Consider the following 16422-nt stretch of genomic DNA (forward strand, 5'->3'; position numbering starts at 1 on the left):
AAATTTGATTGAACAGACAACGAGATGGATGATATTTTTGGCGTGGTTTACTGTCTTTAGTAACTGTTCATTGCCTCAATTACGGATGTGCTACAGTCTGGTGAGGATAAGCATGACTGAAATTTTGTATAACCCTATTATTTATGAAATTTTGTAGGCACTTTGTATGCAGCGATGGCTGTTTGAAAGTGCTCTATAAATACAGTTGACTTGAAAACGGATGGATGGGCAATAAATATATATACTGAAGACGGTACTTTGCAGCAAAATTTTTAATGCGGCGACTTAAGACTTCTGCTTTTGTCACGTTACACGTTTTTCTGTAACCAGCTGAAGATATGTTTTAAAAATATCTATCTGCAAAGAGTTCACGAAAGCCAAAACTGCAATTATGCGAGGGTCCTCTGTATTAAAGTTCCAAAGCAGCGTGAGAGCCGAATAAATGACAAAAAGTTCAAAAGGAACAAAAATAATCTTATCTCCTTCTCTCCCTGGGTGACCTTCATAGCTGATGGAAAACTGTGCAGCCTCAGTCCAGTTTCTTTGTAGTCTTGACATTCAGCGGGCCTGTGTGGTCTCTGTGCTGTCCTCCCCGTCCTTGAGATGGTCTGAATGGACTTGTCTTGATATTCAGTACCCCAGACACTTTAAACTGTAAATTCAGTGCCATCAATTTCCATATAGACGCGGATGTGAATGAGAGCTTTGCTTTGGCCAGATGAGTGGCATAATACGGATGTTATTGGAAGCAAACAATATATGGGATAACTGCCAGGAGCCCACGCTGCCCGGCTCTTCATCTCAGCGGAGGGCTGACGATGTGTGTTTCTAGCTGAATGAAAGCATTTGGTGTGTGCGTGTTGTTTTGATTTCATTTCCGCCATTTGGTTTGTTGACTTTGTGTGTGTGTTCTCACAGGTGCTGCCCAGGCAGACGTGCGGTCTGTTCACACACACCATCTTCTATAAAGACTACCCAGGCAGCCCCAATGAGCTGGACAAGCTTATCAACGGGGGAGAACTCTTCCTCACCGTTCTGCTGAACCCAGTAAGTCCAAATGCAGCCTTAGTCTGACACATTTGGAAACCCGTGTAACTGGTGATGTTAATCTGAATTTGAATAAGGGACAGGAAAATGACTCGCCGGTGAGTCATTCAGCGACATCTTTGTGCTTAGCTATGAGATCTATAGTTGTCTCTTGTGTGCTTGTTCCGACTGTTACTTGTTTTTCTCACCATTCCACACAACTATGCATCCTGCTTATCTTGCCCTTTAATCACATAAACATTTACTGCTTGCACTAAAGGTTACAGTAGCAGTTGCATCTTTGCTGTCTTACTATCTTCATCACATCCCAGCTGTTTTGCTTTCTTTAGCCATAAGTCATCCTGAAAATTGATTCCAGTCCGCGTCCTTGTGGTGTCTAGTCCAGTATTACAGAGAACCCTTCTCCAGCCGTAATTGATTTCATTTGATCTCCAAGCTTAGAATTTATGTAGCGATAGTGTTCCAATCCTGCTGAGCGGTTTTCTTGGATTCCACAAAATGAAGAATGTTATGTTTTCAGAACGTGTTTGAGTCTCAAAGCTGCTGAAAATTCATCAGCTTTTCCGTTGTATCAACCTTTTATGAGAGTCCAAGTGTTTTGTCACTTTGGCTGACCCTCTGTAACCTCCACAACTGTTTTTCCATCGTGCCGTTCACTCTTCAGTTCTGACAGCGACTCCTCTCCCAACAGATCAGCATCTTCATGACCCATCTGTCCAACTATGGGAACGACCGTCTTGGCCTGTACACTTTTAAAAGCCTCATGATGTTTGTCAAGACATGGACAAATTTAAAGATGCAGACCCTGCCGCCAGTGCAGCTGGCTCAGAAATACTTCAGCCTGTTCCCATCTGAGAGAGATCCACTCTGGCAGGCGAGAACACCCAGTGCTAATTTGAGATTGTTCTCCATTTTTGTCTTCACTTTCACTTGTGCTTTAGTACGCTTGCGTAAAGTGTAATAATAACCGAGTTTGTTTTTAAATGGGTTAAATTCCGTCAATAACAAATTAGTAGGTAATCGCTGGAAGCTATTATTTCAATGCATCATCTTTGTTATCAAGCAGTCATTCAACTGTGCTTTAACATATGCATTAGTTTTCCATTTTCATTTTAGTGATTTTATTTATTTCCTTATTTTTGCACCTATAGGATCCATGTGAGGACAAAAGGCACAAAGACATCTGGTCCAAAGAAAAAACATGTGATCGCTTCCCCAAACTACTTGTCATTGGCCCTCAGAAGACAGGTGAGAAGCTGTACTTCATCCCCCCCTACAGGTTGCAGTGAAAGTGTCGCTGTATAGTCGTGTTGGTTATCCCTGCAAGCCTCTGATTAGCTTTCAGGAAATCAAATATTGCTTCTTCGGTGGGTACCGATTTGTTATGGTGTGACTAATCTGTTATGCAGTTTCCTTCATTGTACGAGGTACAAAGTAATTGGATTTGCCCTCACTTAATCCTCTTTTCTTGCTCTTTATTTCCTCCCTGCTGTCAACTCCACTCTGTCTCTTCCCATCCTCTCAGGTACAACGGCGCTCTACCTGTTCCTTAGCATGCACCCTGACCTGACCAGTAACTACCCCAGCAAGGAGACTTTTGAGGAGATCCAGTTCTTCAATGGCCACAACTACCACAGAGGCATTGATTGGTAAGAAAGCACACTGAGGTCACAGTGCAAATAAGCTCTTCGTGAAAAATATGTCAAGAAGAACATTGATTTTGGGAAGCATTGTGAAATGTAATGGTGTCAAATATTTGTTAAAAGTTACACGATTCAACAATGTGTTCGACACTTTAACATCTGCTTGTGTACCAACTTAATTATAAATAATGAAAAGTGCAATGATTGGCCTGTATGGCCATACTAAAGAATATTTACAGAATGTAAAAAAAATGCCTGTCTTTGAAAAGATGCACCTCTAAGAGCCAGAGGTGCATCTTTTAAAGTTTTTTTAAGGTGGTTATTTTGGAAATAAGAACAGACAGATGTTCCAGAGACTAGTCAAATGTTATTATGTTACCAAGGAGAATTTGATTGCAGCCTAGTGCTTAAAACCTAATTGGGAAGATTCTGTGCAAATTGTTCAATTTCACTGTGAAAATAACCTAAAGCAACAGACTAATGTTTATGAGGGAATTTCTCAGCAAACGATGCATAACAAATGTAAATTTATACCAGGGACGATCACAACAAAGACACTCTTGATTGAATGACACCCCCAAGCTAAGTTATATTTACATCTGCCCAAAGCCACACATTCCCACGGAATTTCAAGAGGTTCAATGAGAACAACGTCAAAGAGAATTCAGGATTGGAAAGCTTTTCCCTCTGCATCGTGATGCTTAGTGGGCGCCAAACCATCTGTGCATAGAATGGCAGCAGCCACATCCACGGAGAACAAATTCCAACTGATCAACTGTGACCGCCGTTAACTCCTGTTTGTGTGCTGTCAGGTACATGGAGTACTTCCCTCTGCCCTCCAATGCTAGCTCCGACTACTACTTTGAGAAGAGTGCCAACTACTTTGATTCCGAGGTGGCTGCTCAGAGGGCCGCAGCGCTCCTGCCCAAAGCCAAGATCGTCACCATCCTCATCAACCCCGCTGATAGAGCGTACTCTTGGTACCAGGTGGGTAATCCTGAGGAGCTCACACCTCATTAGATCCAGTACACCTTTGAACACCTGAGCACCTTTTGGTTCAATGATGAACATTTTGGCATCTCCGCTGGAGCTGCACTGTTTGTAATGAAACGATAAATTCTACACTTACAGCACCAAAGAGCCCACGATGATCCAGTAGCGCTGAAATACTCATTCCATGATGTCATCACCGCCAGTCACGAGGGTCCGGCCAAGCTCCGGGTCCTCCAGAATCGATGTCTGATGCCAGGCTGGTATGCCATGCACCTGGAGCGCTGGCTCAACTACTACCATTCCGGCCAGGTATGTATATGGAGTATTTGGTCAAGCAACCAGCAGCCCAGACTGATTAAAAATAATAAAAAACATATCTGCGGGACATATGCCTCACAGTGCAGAGGTGCAGATTATGATTTCAGCTCCGACCTTCCTGTGTGGAGTTTGCATGTTCTCCCCGTGCCTGCGTGGGTTTTCTCAAGGGACTCTGATTTCTTCACACATTTCAAAAAACATGCATGGCAGGCTAATGGAACACTCGAAATTGTCCCTAGGCATGATTGTGAGTGTGAATGGTTGTTTGTCTGTGTGCCCTGCGATTGGCTGGCAACCAGTTGAGGGTGTACGCCGCCTCCTGCCTGAAGACAGTTGGGATGGGCTCCAGCATGCCCGCGACCCTTGTGAGGATAAGCGGATGAGATAAATATATTAGAACCATTGTGGTGCGCAGAGAGATGACTTTTCTGTTCTAAAATGTTTGCATCATCTTTCCCAGCTGCTGGTCTTGGATGGGCAGATGCTGAAAAGTGAGCCCGCCTCTGTTATGGATAAAATCCAGAAGTTCTTAGGCTTAACTAACATCATCAACTACCACAAGATCCTAGCGTGAGTATGCACCTGCTTGAACCGCTGCCGGTGGAACGTCAAAGGTCCAAATCTTTCCTAACCTCTGATTTGTTCAAATTTTAAAATGGTTTGGGTGGAAAAAAGTGATGGAATGAAGAATGTAGTACTTAATTGACGTAAAATTCTATGCCAATACAACAGGAACATTTGACGAGATTTATGAAAAGTAGTGAACTAGCTAGCTGGCCAAAAATCCATTGCACTTTTTGTCTTCTGTATGTAGGCCATATTCATGCTTGAATGTATCATACATGATGTGTTTCTGTCTCATGCAGGTTTGACCCCAAGAAGGGTTTCTGGTGCCAGCTGCTGGAGGGTGGGAAGACAAAGTGTCTGGGGAAAAGTAAAGGGCGCAGGTACCCTGATATGGAGCCCGAGGTACGATCATTTTAACCTTAACGTTCACCTACACAACATAGACAAAAGTATTTGGACCCGTGGCTGGTTAAATTTGAGTGAAAAGTGGGATTGCCACAAATGACTTTTCCACTCGTCATCCAAATTGCAGCATTTGCAATTTGAAAATTGCATTCTACTACATTGCAATGTCCATTTCAGTTTGATTAATGGTTCAGCTTTAGTTGGAAGCAGAGAATTGTTCAAAATGACTTAATAAGATCAAGATCCAGGAAGAGCCCAGATTGGTTGATTTAACGACTGTCTGTGTCTTATGTGTTGTGTTATTTTGTTATTTTGACTTTAAGATGGCGCCGCAAGAGTGGCTGCCTTTCCAGGAGCTCCTACATTTTGTTCTTCTACTTCTTCCTTTCATAACTTTGCTGCTGTGAATTGGGAATTTCTCCATTGCAAGCCTAATAATGGTTTTCTTATATTAACTGATCCACTCCTCCCTCTCTCCTTCAGTCGTTGGCGCTCCTCAGGGAATACTACAGGGATCATAACATCGAGCTGTCCAAGCTGCTGTACAGAATGGGCCAGCCACTCCCCAGCTGGCTCAGAGAGGAGCTGGTTCACACCAGGTAGCAACCCAAACGGGGAGAGAAAAGCAGACCGACAATTTCGACACCACCTCAGCGCCACCACCACGTTGAAGGAGGTCGTTATTCTATAACTGTTTGTGGATGGGATGCCCAGCCGGAAGTCAGAACAATCACTTCTGCATTCTGTGATCTTCCAAAAAGTGTAGGAATCTAATGGGTTACTGAGCATGAGGAATCACAAATGGAGCTTTGCTCTCTCTGAGCTTAGAGATGCCGTGAACCTTTCAGTATGACAAGCCAGGTCCTCGGAGGTCCTCTTCAAAGCCAGAGGATGAGGAAGCACTGCATTGGCTTCCCCCCATGGTCGAAACTTCTCTCCCACATGAGAACTTGAACTAAAAGACCCAACGATGTACCGCGTGCAAAGGCTGTGTTTCATATTCCGTCTTCACCGTTTCAGTTCTGGAAATGGACCGCAGTCGTAACCAGTGTCAAAGTGCTGATGTTTCCAGCACAGAACGCGAAGGGACAGAGAGACATTTGTTTGACATTTGCCTTTGAGGAAGTTTGGACATTTGGTTGCATGCGGCAGCCTTTTTTGATAGGCCTTGCTAGAATCTTGTAATTTCATTTACAGATGCCAGGACATAATCTCCATTAGACTATTACAATTTGGATGTTTGGGTTGTTGTTTTTTTGAAGACTGTTTGTTTTTCAGACATTGTTCTGTAGCGTCATGATACTTGTAGAATGTACCGAAAGTAAATATCAGATTCCTCCTTCAGGCCGAATGCAGAGGACATCAAACTGCTGCCTGCCATCACTTGGCCACTGAATGGGCAAAAGCAGAAAGTGATTGACTCGTGTCGAAAGCACAATATTTAACGGTACTCAACATACATCGAACTGGATGGCACACGAGCATTTGGTTAACCAGTCCAATCTGTGAAGATCATAAGCTAGCTGCTCTGTCAGAAACTCAGTGTAAAGAACATGTTTTCCCATACATGTTTTCTTTCATTTCATGAAATAAATAAGTCAACGACACAGTGTAAAAAGATATGTCTTTGGAAACTGTCAAGGCAAAACTTCCCACAACAGGCCAAACGGCACCACACCAGACATGTTTTGTTTTAGGGTTTGAAGGTGTTATCACTGCAACTAGATGTCAAAAATAGAAAACAAAAAGCTGCTCTTACTGCAATAGTTTTGTACAGGGTTCTGACGTTAGGAAAAAAAAATGCACACAGCAGTCTTCTTTTGTTTCTTGACTGTAAATGTACATAACTGGCTCCCCTTTGGTAGACCTAAATTATTTGAATGTGTTTGGCTCTCCATTGGTGTGCGACGTCAGTGTTGTGGGGAAATTCAATGCGATCGTTTCCTCCAATGTCCTCTCACTGCCAACTGTTGTCTCCATATAAAGTATTAACGTGATAACACATAACAGCAATGATGGTACTAATAATAACCTGGACTGTATGATAAAGATTTGTAATTGTTGTCAATAATTTTTACAGTGTAACTAATATTGTCGGTGCTTTTTAATTTGCAAATAAAACACCACTGTATTTTTCACAATTGGGATGTTTCTCTCCCCCCGCCCTCTACTCTTTCACTTCTGTCTTTTATTGCTGCATTTTTATTTTCAGATTGGGTAATGGGAAGATCTTCGTTTCCCTGAAATTTTAGGGGACTGTCTATTTAATTACATACAGTATAGCGCTAGCAAAATGTTATAAATGGTAAATCTATTTTTTCCTACTTGTAACTTAAAAGATGTAATTATTGTATGTTGAATTTTTTTTTAACATTTAGATAAAGTTCCGTGTGCATAATTATTTACACTTTTTCTCAATGCACCTATACCTATATAATTTTTTTTCACGTTTTGGGGAGAAATTATAAACATGTTTCCACTACTACAGTGGACACCGACACACTCAAGCACTCAGACACTTACAAATTCCACGAATGTTTTAAATTTGTGACATTTTCGTTCTTTGACGGCTGAACTTTATATATAGATATATAATATAATAGACTGTATACAAATATACTGTATAAGCATGAAACTGCATTCATGAGGTTTTGGTCATACAGCAGGAATTACAGATATTAAGGAACAGTAGCCGTACTTTAGAGGATTCCTTAATTTACCCTGCGGAATTTCAGAAATTTAGGATCGGTACCTGAAAGTGGTCACTGTAATACATATTTTTAATTTTTTTAAGTGAGTCCACCAATGTCAACATAAAATTACGACAGCACTTTTGTTGACAAGAAAGCTAACATATTTTTGGGTTTTAGCGTTCTGTCCACCCTCCATTATTGGCTTGTGTTATGTGTCTTGTGTTACGGGAGTAGTATAAAATGTATTTTATGTTTCGGTCCTGAGCTTGGAACTTAGTTTCATTAGTTTTTTGAGATAAAATAGTTGGGAGAGACTGCTATAGAATCACGGTTAATAAAAAAAAAAGTAATTTGGGATCGGCTCCAGCTCACCCATGACCGAAATGAAGGTAGAGGAAAGACCCCAAAACACCTAATTTCCTGGCATATGACTGCAAATGAGAAAATAACGTCAACATTTCTATAAAACGTGCAATTGTCTGCACAAAAACCCTGAATTAACTTGCTAGTTGGTGGTAAAACATGTTTTTTCATTAATTTGCTGTTGACACCTTTTGACAAATACTGTACTCTGAGTTGAAATGAGAGGCTGTCATCAGTAGACTTCTGCCTCTACCAACAAGTGATGCGCTTCTAAATTGACCAATCGCAGCTTTGTTATTATAAAGCCTGCCTACTTCTTTTTGTTTTTTTCCCTCATTCCAACCAGTCTGGTTTCTCTTCCTCTCTTTTTAAGGGAGGTATTTAATATAAAAGAAAGCTTGTTGTAGACCAGTGTGACAGGAAAAAACGTAGGCAACGCCAAATAATGGAGGAAGCTGGTGAAAACGCGCCTCTGGATAGGGCAGGCAGTGCTGAACGTTTGGTTGGTGAACCAAGATCCAGACGGTGAGTAGAGGTACCAGTTGAACTTCGAATTATGATACCCATAAAGTCCAGATGAAATCTATTCATTTTTCATTTCAATCATTTTAATTGTTTACCTTTTGTACGCATTTAACTATTAATTTTTACAGCTAATTTACACCAGAAACAAGTCTTTGTAAATGCGTAGGCGAGTTTCATACTTTCGGTTTTTATTTCACAAGGATGATTTTTTTTTCTTCAGGAACAGGTGTTACAATAACACTTTGTAAAACAATAAAATATCTTAATGAGAGTTTGAATTAATTTGAGTCTTTTTTTTAAGATGCTGAATTCCAAAGTTTACTTTCTCGATTCCTTCGGCAGTTATGACCAACTTAAAAAAATAAATGCCAGGACGTTTTAAAAAATAAATAGTAAGTAATCTGAACAAAACATCGTAGATACGTTATTTTGACGTTACGAACAGGGTGAGGCCTAATAAAACGGCGTGCCCGTTTTATTAGGGTGAGGCCTAATAAAACGGCGTGCCCGTTTTATGATCAACACATAGTATTTCTCACATATAGACTTACTATAATTGTGACTTAACTACTGTGTTAGCCCAGGTTATTAAAAGCCCAATATTTCAAAAGATATTTTACATTTCTAATTATCAAGGCAAGATTCTGGAAAAAAGGACAACATTTATTATTTAATCAATAGTTCATTTAAAACTACAAATAATATATTAAAGTGCTGTTCATATAATTGAATATAATGTAGCGTAGTTAGACAGCCATTTATTGAAATGGCTCCACTGAAGTGACTTCTCTCTTTGTCTTTTGTTCCCCCTGACCACTCAGTGGCTCCACTGGCTACGCCCTGAAAGTGGCAGGCCTGACTACTCTGGCATGTCTGCTGCTGGCCAGTCAGGTGTTTGTAGCCTTCATGGTGTTTGACCAAAGGCAACAGATCCAAACGTTGCAGAAGGACTCCGACAAATTAAGCAGGCAGCTGCACGCAACTCAAGGTAAAGTAATGAAAGAGAGGTCATCTGTAGATGCTTGTAATAACAGTGAAAGATGGTGTTCCAGTGAGGAAGATATGGGAAATTGAGTTAAATGATGACTGTTAATATCATCCATGGGTTGAAGGTGATCTGGAGCCTATCCCAGCTGACTTTGGACTTACATGTTGGACTGGTTGCCCGTGAATCGCGGGTCACATGTAGACAAAACAGACATTCACATCTATGGATCATTTTGCATTTTGGGTAAGGTGACCAGATGTTCCGTTTTAAACAGGACAGTCCCAGTTTTAAGCTTTGTGTCCCGAGGCCCAGTGGATTCGTGAGCCCCATTGTGTCGTTGTGCTAATGTAGTTACAACCCCCCCAAAAAAAGTATCCCCTGCCACGGGAGCGTACATGCATTGAGTGAAAACGTGTTCAACCGCTCACACAGTCGTCAAACATCCATTGGAGTACTCATTCAAGGCAGCAGACCAGCACATGAGCACATTGCATGAGGTACTTGGAAACATTTTATAATTTATTTGACACACCAAAATTCGAACAGCTGCATGTCAATTCAAGTTGAAGGGCAGGGCATGCACATTTTTCAGGGGTAACTACATTGCCACACACCCAGACCGAGCAATAAAGTTTGGGTAATGGTGAGTGCCTTGACTTGTTTCGCGCTCTCAACCAAGATAATATTTAGCATTAGTAGCTCAAGTAATCACCGGTCACCAGTTTGACTAGTGATTAGTGATGGCGGGATGAAGCCCCGTGAATGTATCGAGTCATTTGGGCCAATTGCCTCGCCAAAAGGCTGATCATACGAGGCACCATTTAATAACTCATTCAGTACTGCTGATATCTGCTGGTCATTTGATGTAACACAGATTTTATGTGGTTAACAGGCAACAAACCAGTAAATCTGCACAAATTAATTGAAGTTTTGTCCATTAAATATTGTCTGCCTATTTGTCAGTTGTATGTTCAGTTACTTGATGTGCTTGTGTAACTCAGACACATATTGGATGGAGGGAATGGTGTATTTTATTGATTTTTGTTAAGGAATAAAATCATTTAGACTGTGTTGGGGCTCGGTCGATTCCTTTTTTTGGAAATGATTTCCCCTGCCTTTGAGAAAACCCTCTTGCAGTGTTGGGAGATATCTGTTCAAAATGGTCCCAAACTAGTGAAGTCCTTCGCTTTTTGGGTGGCTCTGCCTCCATTCTCAAGCAGTCGAAGTAGCGCAGCAATGATCCAAGACTCACGTTAGACGGTCATGCAGTGGACTCTTCCTGGGTTTTCCGCACCTTTTTATGGAGCGCGAATCACAATGTGATTCAGTCACGTGACCGCTGAAAACGGGGCCTCGTTTGCCTTCGGTCACGTGATATGAGGAACAAACGAGGCGGGCCTCGATACAGGCTCCATTTAACTACGCCCCATTTGTGCGGAGCATGAGTCGCGACTCCTCTTCCATTTGTAACGTCACTACTAGTGGTTAAATTTGTGATCAATAGTTTCTGGTAAGAATTTTATGTTTATTTGATTTTTAGCCAAATAATGTCCTGGTTTTTCATTTTGAAAATCTGGTCACGCTAATTTTGAGGAATTTGGGAGAAAGCCAGAGTACAGAGAGAACATGTAAATTTCATACAAGAGAAACAGAGACTCAAAAGGCCTTAACCGCAGGGCAGTCAAGCAAAAAGCTCTTCTTCTGTGCCACCTGATTTTGCTTCAATGTTATTTATCACAAGTGTTGGCTAGCCTTTTTGAGCCAATAATCATATTCTACATGAGAAAGGTTTTCACCCAAAAAGTCACACAAAGTGGATACAGTTAAGTTGAAGCTTCTGCAATCTCGTGGAAGACTACCGTATTTTCACGACTATTCGACGCACCGTACTAATGGCCGCAGTCTCATTAATGGGTGACATTTCTGTATTTTACACATACACAGGACGCACCGTACTAATGGGCGCAGTTTTACAGTGGTAAAACATACGCCAGCTTAAACATACGGCATGCATGCGCGCACTCTAACACGTTAGCTTGAAGCATACGGTAGCATGCCAAGACATACAGATAAGATAAAAACACGTTTTTAAAAAGGCAACGAAAGCAGAACTGAGTTCGGGTGTATTTTATTTAGCCATCGTACAATGTTCTCACGTTTTTCGATCAATCATCACCCAGAAATCCATCAAAGTCCTCATCCTCTGTATCAGAAGCAGAGGACTGCACATCTCAGTTGTCATTGAATGCATCACATGCTAGTGTGAGTTGCTACGCATTGCCGAGCGGAAAGAAGGAGTGGCAACAGCAAAGTCAACATTTCTCTCGTGTGAAGCTTTCCCACATTTGAAAGTAAAGAACAGAGCGAAACATGGTGGCAGCGCGTGTGTGTGTGTAGAAAGAATTGAACAATTGTGCAAGTACCCTAATCCATCAAAAACGCCGCATTCCCTCTCGTTGTTGCGTATTGTGGCGTAACTCCCCAAGCGCTGCCTCTCACTCTTTGTAAAGTTGTGTTTGTCACCGATCATCCATTGTTCCCATGCCGTTCGCAACTTTCCTTTGAACGCCCGGTTGATGCCGATGTCCAACGGTTGGAGTTCTTTAGTCAAGCCTCCGGGAATAACGGCAAACTCAGAGTTCATTTGCTTGACTTGTTTTTTCACCGCTGCTGTGAGATGGGCACGCATGCCAAAAGCATAACCGGTGGCTTTAAGTTTGAACTGAGCTTCGTAGGCGTGTCTTTTTGTCGAATTTATTTTCAGGGGTTCTTAGAAACCAAAACCGGAGTTGTTTTGCAACAATGCACATTGCCACACTCTATACAAGTGTTGGTACTGGCTTGAGGCGTCCACTTACACGCCCACCCTTCACCATTGGCGGACTAGCTTGCCTGTCCTCTCTCTCCCTCTCCATATATGTATATATACACGCCCACCCTTCCCTGATTGGCCGACTTCTTTCCCGCATGCCTGGCCACAGTCACTTCCGCCTTTTCTCTATATAAACAGCGTGTCGGCTGTCAGTCAGATTTTGGAAGTCAGCGCATATAAAGGACGCTCCGCACCATAAGGGGTCCTGTCCATTTTGGAGAAAATTTGAGACTTTTAATGGCGCCTTATAGTCGTGAAAATACGGTACATTGCTGGCATACATTCCTAACACGTAATTACAGTACAGTCAAACCTCGGTTTTTGTCCATAATCCGTTCCAGAAGGCTGTTCGAAAACCGAATTGTTTGAAAACCGAAACCACGTTCTTTAAAAAAAAAGTGTATTGAACACGTCTGCTCACAATGAAAAACGACACAAGGAAGCATCACTTCCTCGTACAAGGAAGGCGACAGGAGTGAAGTGGTGCATTCAAGTGCGCTCAGTTAGTTCGAGAACCGATTTTTGGTCGTAATCCGAGGCATAAAAAACTCGAAAATCGATTTGGTCGAGAACAGGGACGTTCGAAAACCGAGGTTTGACTGTATTTTAATTTGACTGTAACAAGGTTCTCAGGACATATGCTGTATCAGTTTCAAACTTGTCCTCACAGTGGCTCCAATAAAGATTCGCGGGCCAATTAACCACTTCCCAATGATGCAGGCATTTGTGGATTTGGACTCGGTGGCAACCAAGGCACCTGTGAAAGTAAGTTCTACACCCTCCTTCTCTGAAATACAATATAATATAAGGGACGTGAGCCAAAAAACTGGAAAATGTGTATCCATTTAAAATATTATAACCTACAGTATTATTGAGAATGACGAATATTAAAATGACCTTTGTGTGTATATACAGCAGGAAGAGAAGAAGAGTGATTCTGTTGGCGTGGATGAAATGATTGGTCTCATGGAGGTAATTTGTACTCAGGATTATGTTATGTAACATCTATTTTTATTTTATAGATGTTTTATATATATAATTTTAGGGCAACTTTGAGATGCCCAAATTCAACGACACCATTCTGGGGAACATGAAGGGCTTGAAGAAGCAGCTGAGCCAAAGTGACTGGAAGGTGAAGCAGTCATGTTCAGAAATGAGAGCACACGTACACACAAACATGTATTCATAGAAAAAATACATTTTTGCAGAGCTTTGAATCTTGGCTGCGCAACTGGATAATCTTCAAGATGTCTACAACCCCTACTGGTGAGCAACACTACTACACTTTTCTCCACAATGAATGTTCACCCCATGAGAGGATTTCACACTCGAATGGCGACTAGAATAATGGGGCAAAGATCTCTATCAAGGCCAAAAATTCCTCAGTCAGAGTGCAACTGTACACATTCATACATCTACACTATATTATGCTTGGTTCAGATTCTGTGATGGGTCTCCTCCAAATACAGTGAAACTCCTTTGGAACGAAATTGTCACGTCCCGTGTTTGCCAGCAGGGGGGCAGACTTTTCCTGCCTACCGCCGACACACCTGTCACCCATTAAGGACTGATTACACAGGGTTTATCTTTGTGCTCGGGCAGTTAACTTACTGCCGGAGTATTCCACGCCGTGCCAAATCTCTCGATTACTGCCTTAATCTATTCATTGCTGTGTAGCCTTGTGGCTGTGATTGTGCGTCGTTAAATCTACTCTTATTAATTCCTATTGTTGCCAACTATAATCCTTGCCGTTTTCTCGCAAGCGTTTTCTGTTGCTTCCTTTTATTCCTGGTCCTGATTTTGACCAGCGTTTTCTGTTTGTTGCTCCCGGACGGGTATTTTGTGTTTTGTATTAAAACCCATTTGTTCTCGGACCACCTTTGCTTTGTCTGCTATTTCGGGGATCCACCTCATTATCTTGTTGTGCACGAAGCGATCATTTTATCGCTTCGGGCACAACGTGACAGAAATCATGTTTGCAGCAAGAAATTTTTCACAACAGGATGTTTTTCACTGTAGCAAATTTGATCTCAGATGTAAGCACCACCCCCCCCCCACCCCTGCCCACACACACCCACACACACAAACGTATGTGCACACTCACACACAAACGTATGTGTACTCTATTTTTATTCCAATGGTGCATAAGTATGGGCACACACTTATTTGACACTTCATATTGTCAGTGTAGAAAGAAAAAAAGAAAGAAATTGCGAAATTTACGATCAGCATTCACTTTCACTTACATCAATTTCTTGGATAATGTCTTATTTTGCTTGCTCCATTTTTCATTTTGATCACTTTTACCCTCTCTTCCAGCATCAGAGCTCTTCTCGTCTTAGCTGCTTCACATCCAAAGGGCCGTTTTGTAGCCATTTTAGCAATGCAACGTCCATCCTTGTCTGAATCTAACAATAACAAATACTTCTTGGCATGCAATGAACTTTTAAGCCAGCCGCAGGACGCTTTGTAGTCCTAAAAACCTTACGCTAACTGGAGCACTTTTCTCTCATTAGCGCTCTAGCTTGAGTCAAGCATTCGAGGAAAAGCTTGTTTGTTTGAATGCCCGGCTAAAAACCTTACGCTAACTGGCGCACTAATGACAGAGAAGCGCTCCAGTTAGCGTAAGGTTTTTAGCCTTCGAGAGCTAACTATGACCATCGAGGACTATGAAGCGTCCCGTGGGCGTTTTTAGCATGATAACAAGTAAAGAGTTCGCGGAAACGTTCGTTTATGTGAATGTCCGTCGAACCACAAGCAATTTACTCTGAACAGCTAATCGGATGCTACGGATCTAGCTTCAGTATCCACACACATAGATAGTGAGGTGCCTCTTGGCCAATCGGAGGCCAGGATGATGCTCGGTAAGTCAATGGCAGAGCAGCTATGAGTATGTTGAGTCCAGGAAACTCGCAGCTGTGACCGAAATAAACATCGTTCATTATGTAAAACCAGTGTGATGGTTGCTGTTGCCTTTTTTCGAACGAAGCAGTAGAGGTCGCTGTTGGATAAGACTTCATTGTAGTGAACGTCTTCGCGAGGCTGGAGCAGAGAAAATGATTTCATATCACGCAACAGGGGGCTTTTCGTCGTATGGGGGGCAGGAGAATGGGAATTGTGTTAATGCATGAAGATTTTTTCACATAAGGGTCTATTTTCGCCCATGTAGGTTTTGTTCAAGACGAGTTTCACTGTAGTTTCACTGGAGGTTAGTCTTGTAGCATGGTTCAGTGTTTCTGAACCCTTATTGACCCATGCCACATATTTTACATTTTTACATCTCGGGCACCTCCACGAAAGGCCGCCAACAATGCCACACAGGTAGAAGTTTAGTATTGTAATTCAATGTGAGCCTGTCTGTCACAAATGCAATCAGATAAAATTGATTTTTTACTAATTGTAACTCTTTCTTCTACCTTTTACAGTTTGAAGAAACGAAGCCAAGTGCTGCATATTTCTTCATCTGGTTGATATGCATAATAATCATTTCATTTCATATAGGCTATTGTAAGGGAACTCGCCTACTGTAGTGTGGCTTGCTACATTATTTGCTTGTTCATTGTTCATCATCATTAGTTGCTTGGTGTTACATTGATTGCTTGTTCACCGGAAAGGTTGTTCAGGGTTCTTCACGGCATTTACATCTAAAGATCAAAATAAACCACAGTAATTTTTTTCGAGTTTTATTTGATTTGCATTTAAAAATATTGGAGTTTTTTTTTTTAACACAGGCTCATGTATTAGCTCACACTGGATTGTGCTCGCATCTGCGTCAGTTTTGTCATTTAACTGCATGGAGAAAAAATTTACACAAAAAATAGTTTTTTTCATATAAAATTGCATGCAAAGTATACAAAGCTTGGGTGAATCAATTTTTAGTGGTTAGCAAAGAACTTTATTTTGGTGGAAAGATGTTGCAATAAAGTTTGGTTATATTCACTTGTGTGTCATGGATTAAATTTTTTTTTAAATCAACATCTTTGTTACAATTCAGAATCACGTATTGTT

At 41.5% G+C, this 16422-nt stretch overlaps 2 protein-coding genes across 4 annotated transcripts in view; both read left to right on the forward strand.

Moving 5' to 3' along the window:
* Window positions 1–7114, forward strand: part of LOC127610362 (bifunctional heparan sulfate N-deacetylase/N-sulfotransferase 1-like) — a 57687-nt gene extending 50573 nt beyond the window's left edge. The window contains exons 7-15 of the mRNA XM_052080441.1: window positions 919–1047; window positions 1739–1921; window positions 2199–2295; window positions 2573–2696; window positions 3503–3677; window positions 3822–3992; window positions 4462–4571; window positions 4868–4970; window positions 5457–7114. Of these exons, the coding sequence (XP_051936401.1) occupies window positions 919–1047; window positions 1739–1921; window positions 2199–2295; window positions 2573–2696; window positions 3503–3677; window positions 3822–3992; window positions 4462–4571; window positions 4868–4970; window positions 5457–5576 (1212 nt within the window). The 3' untranslated portion in view covers window positions 5577–7114. The remainder of the gene's footprint in view (window positions 1–918; window positions 1048–1738; window positions 1922–2198; window positions 2296–2572; window positions 2697–3502; window positions 3678–3821; window positions 3993–4461; window positions 4572–4867; window positions 4971–5456) is intronic.
* A 1246-nt stretch (window positions 7115–8360) lies between these two features.
* cd74a (CD74 molecule, major histocompatibility complex, class II invariant chain a) overlaps window positions 8361–16422 on the forward strand; it is a 47121-nt gene continuing 39059 nt past the window's right edge. Inside the window, exons 1-7 of one of the 3 annotated variants that reach the window (XM_052081397.1) lie at window positions 8361–8554; window positions 9376–9542; window positions 13085–13179; window positions 13330–13386; window positions 13460–13546; window positions 13623–13680; window positions 13855–13905. In XM_052081397.1, the coding sequence (XP_051937357.1) occupies window positions 8475–8554; window positions 9376–9542; window positions 13085–13179; window positions 13330–13386; window positions 13460–13546; window positions 13623–13680; window positions 13855–13886 (576 nt within the window). In that variant the 5' untranslated portion in view covers window positions 8361–8474 and the 3' untranslated portion in view covers window positions 13887–13905. Of the gene's footprint in view, window positions 8555–9375; window positions 9543–13084; window positions 13180–13329; window positions 13387–13459; window positions 13547–13622; window positions 13681–13854; window positions 13906–15839; window positions 16354–16422 lie in introns of those variants that run through there. The other 2 variants (XR_007965237.1, XM_052081405.1) reach the window with 2 other exon arrangements.

This window comes from Hippocampus zosterae, chromosome 1, assembly GCF_025434085.1.
Source record: "Hippocampus zosterae strain Florida chromosome 1, ASM2543408v3, whole genome shotgun sequence".
Taxonomy (NCBI): Eukaryota; Metazoa; Chordata; class Actinopteri; order Syngnathiformes; family Syngnathidae; genus Hippocampus; species Hippocampus zosterae.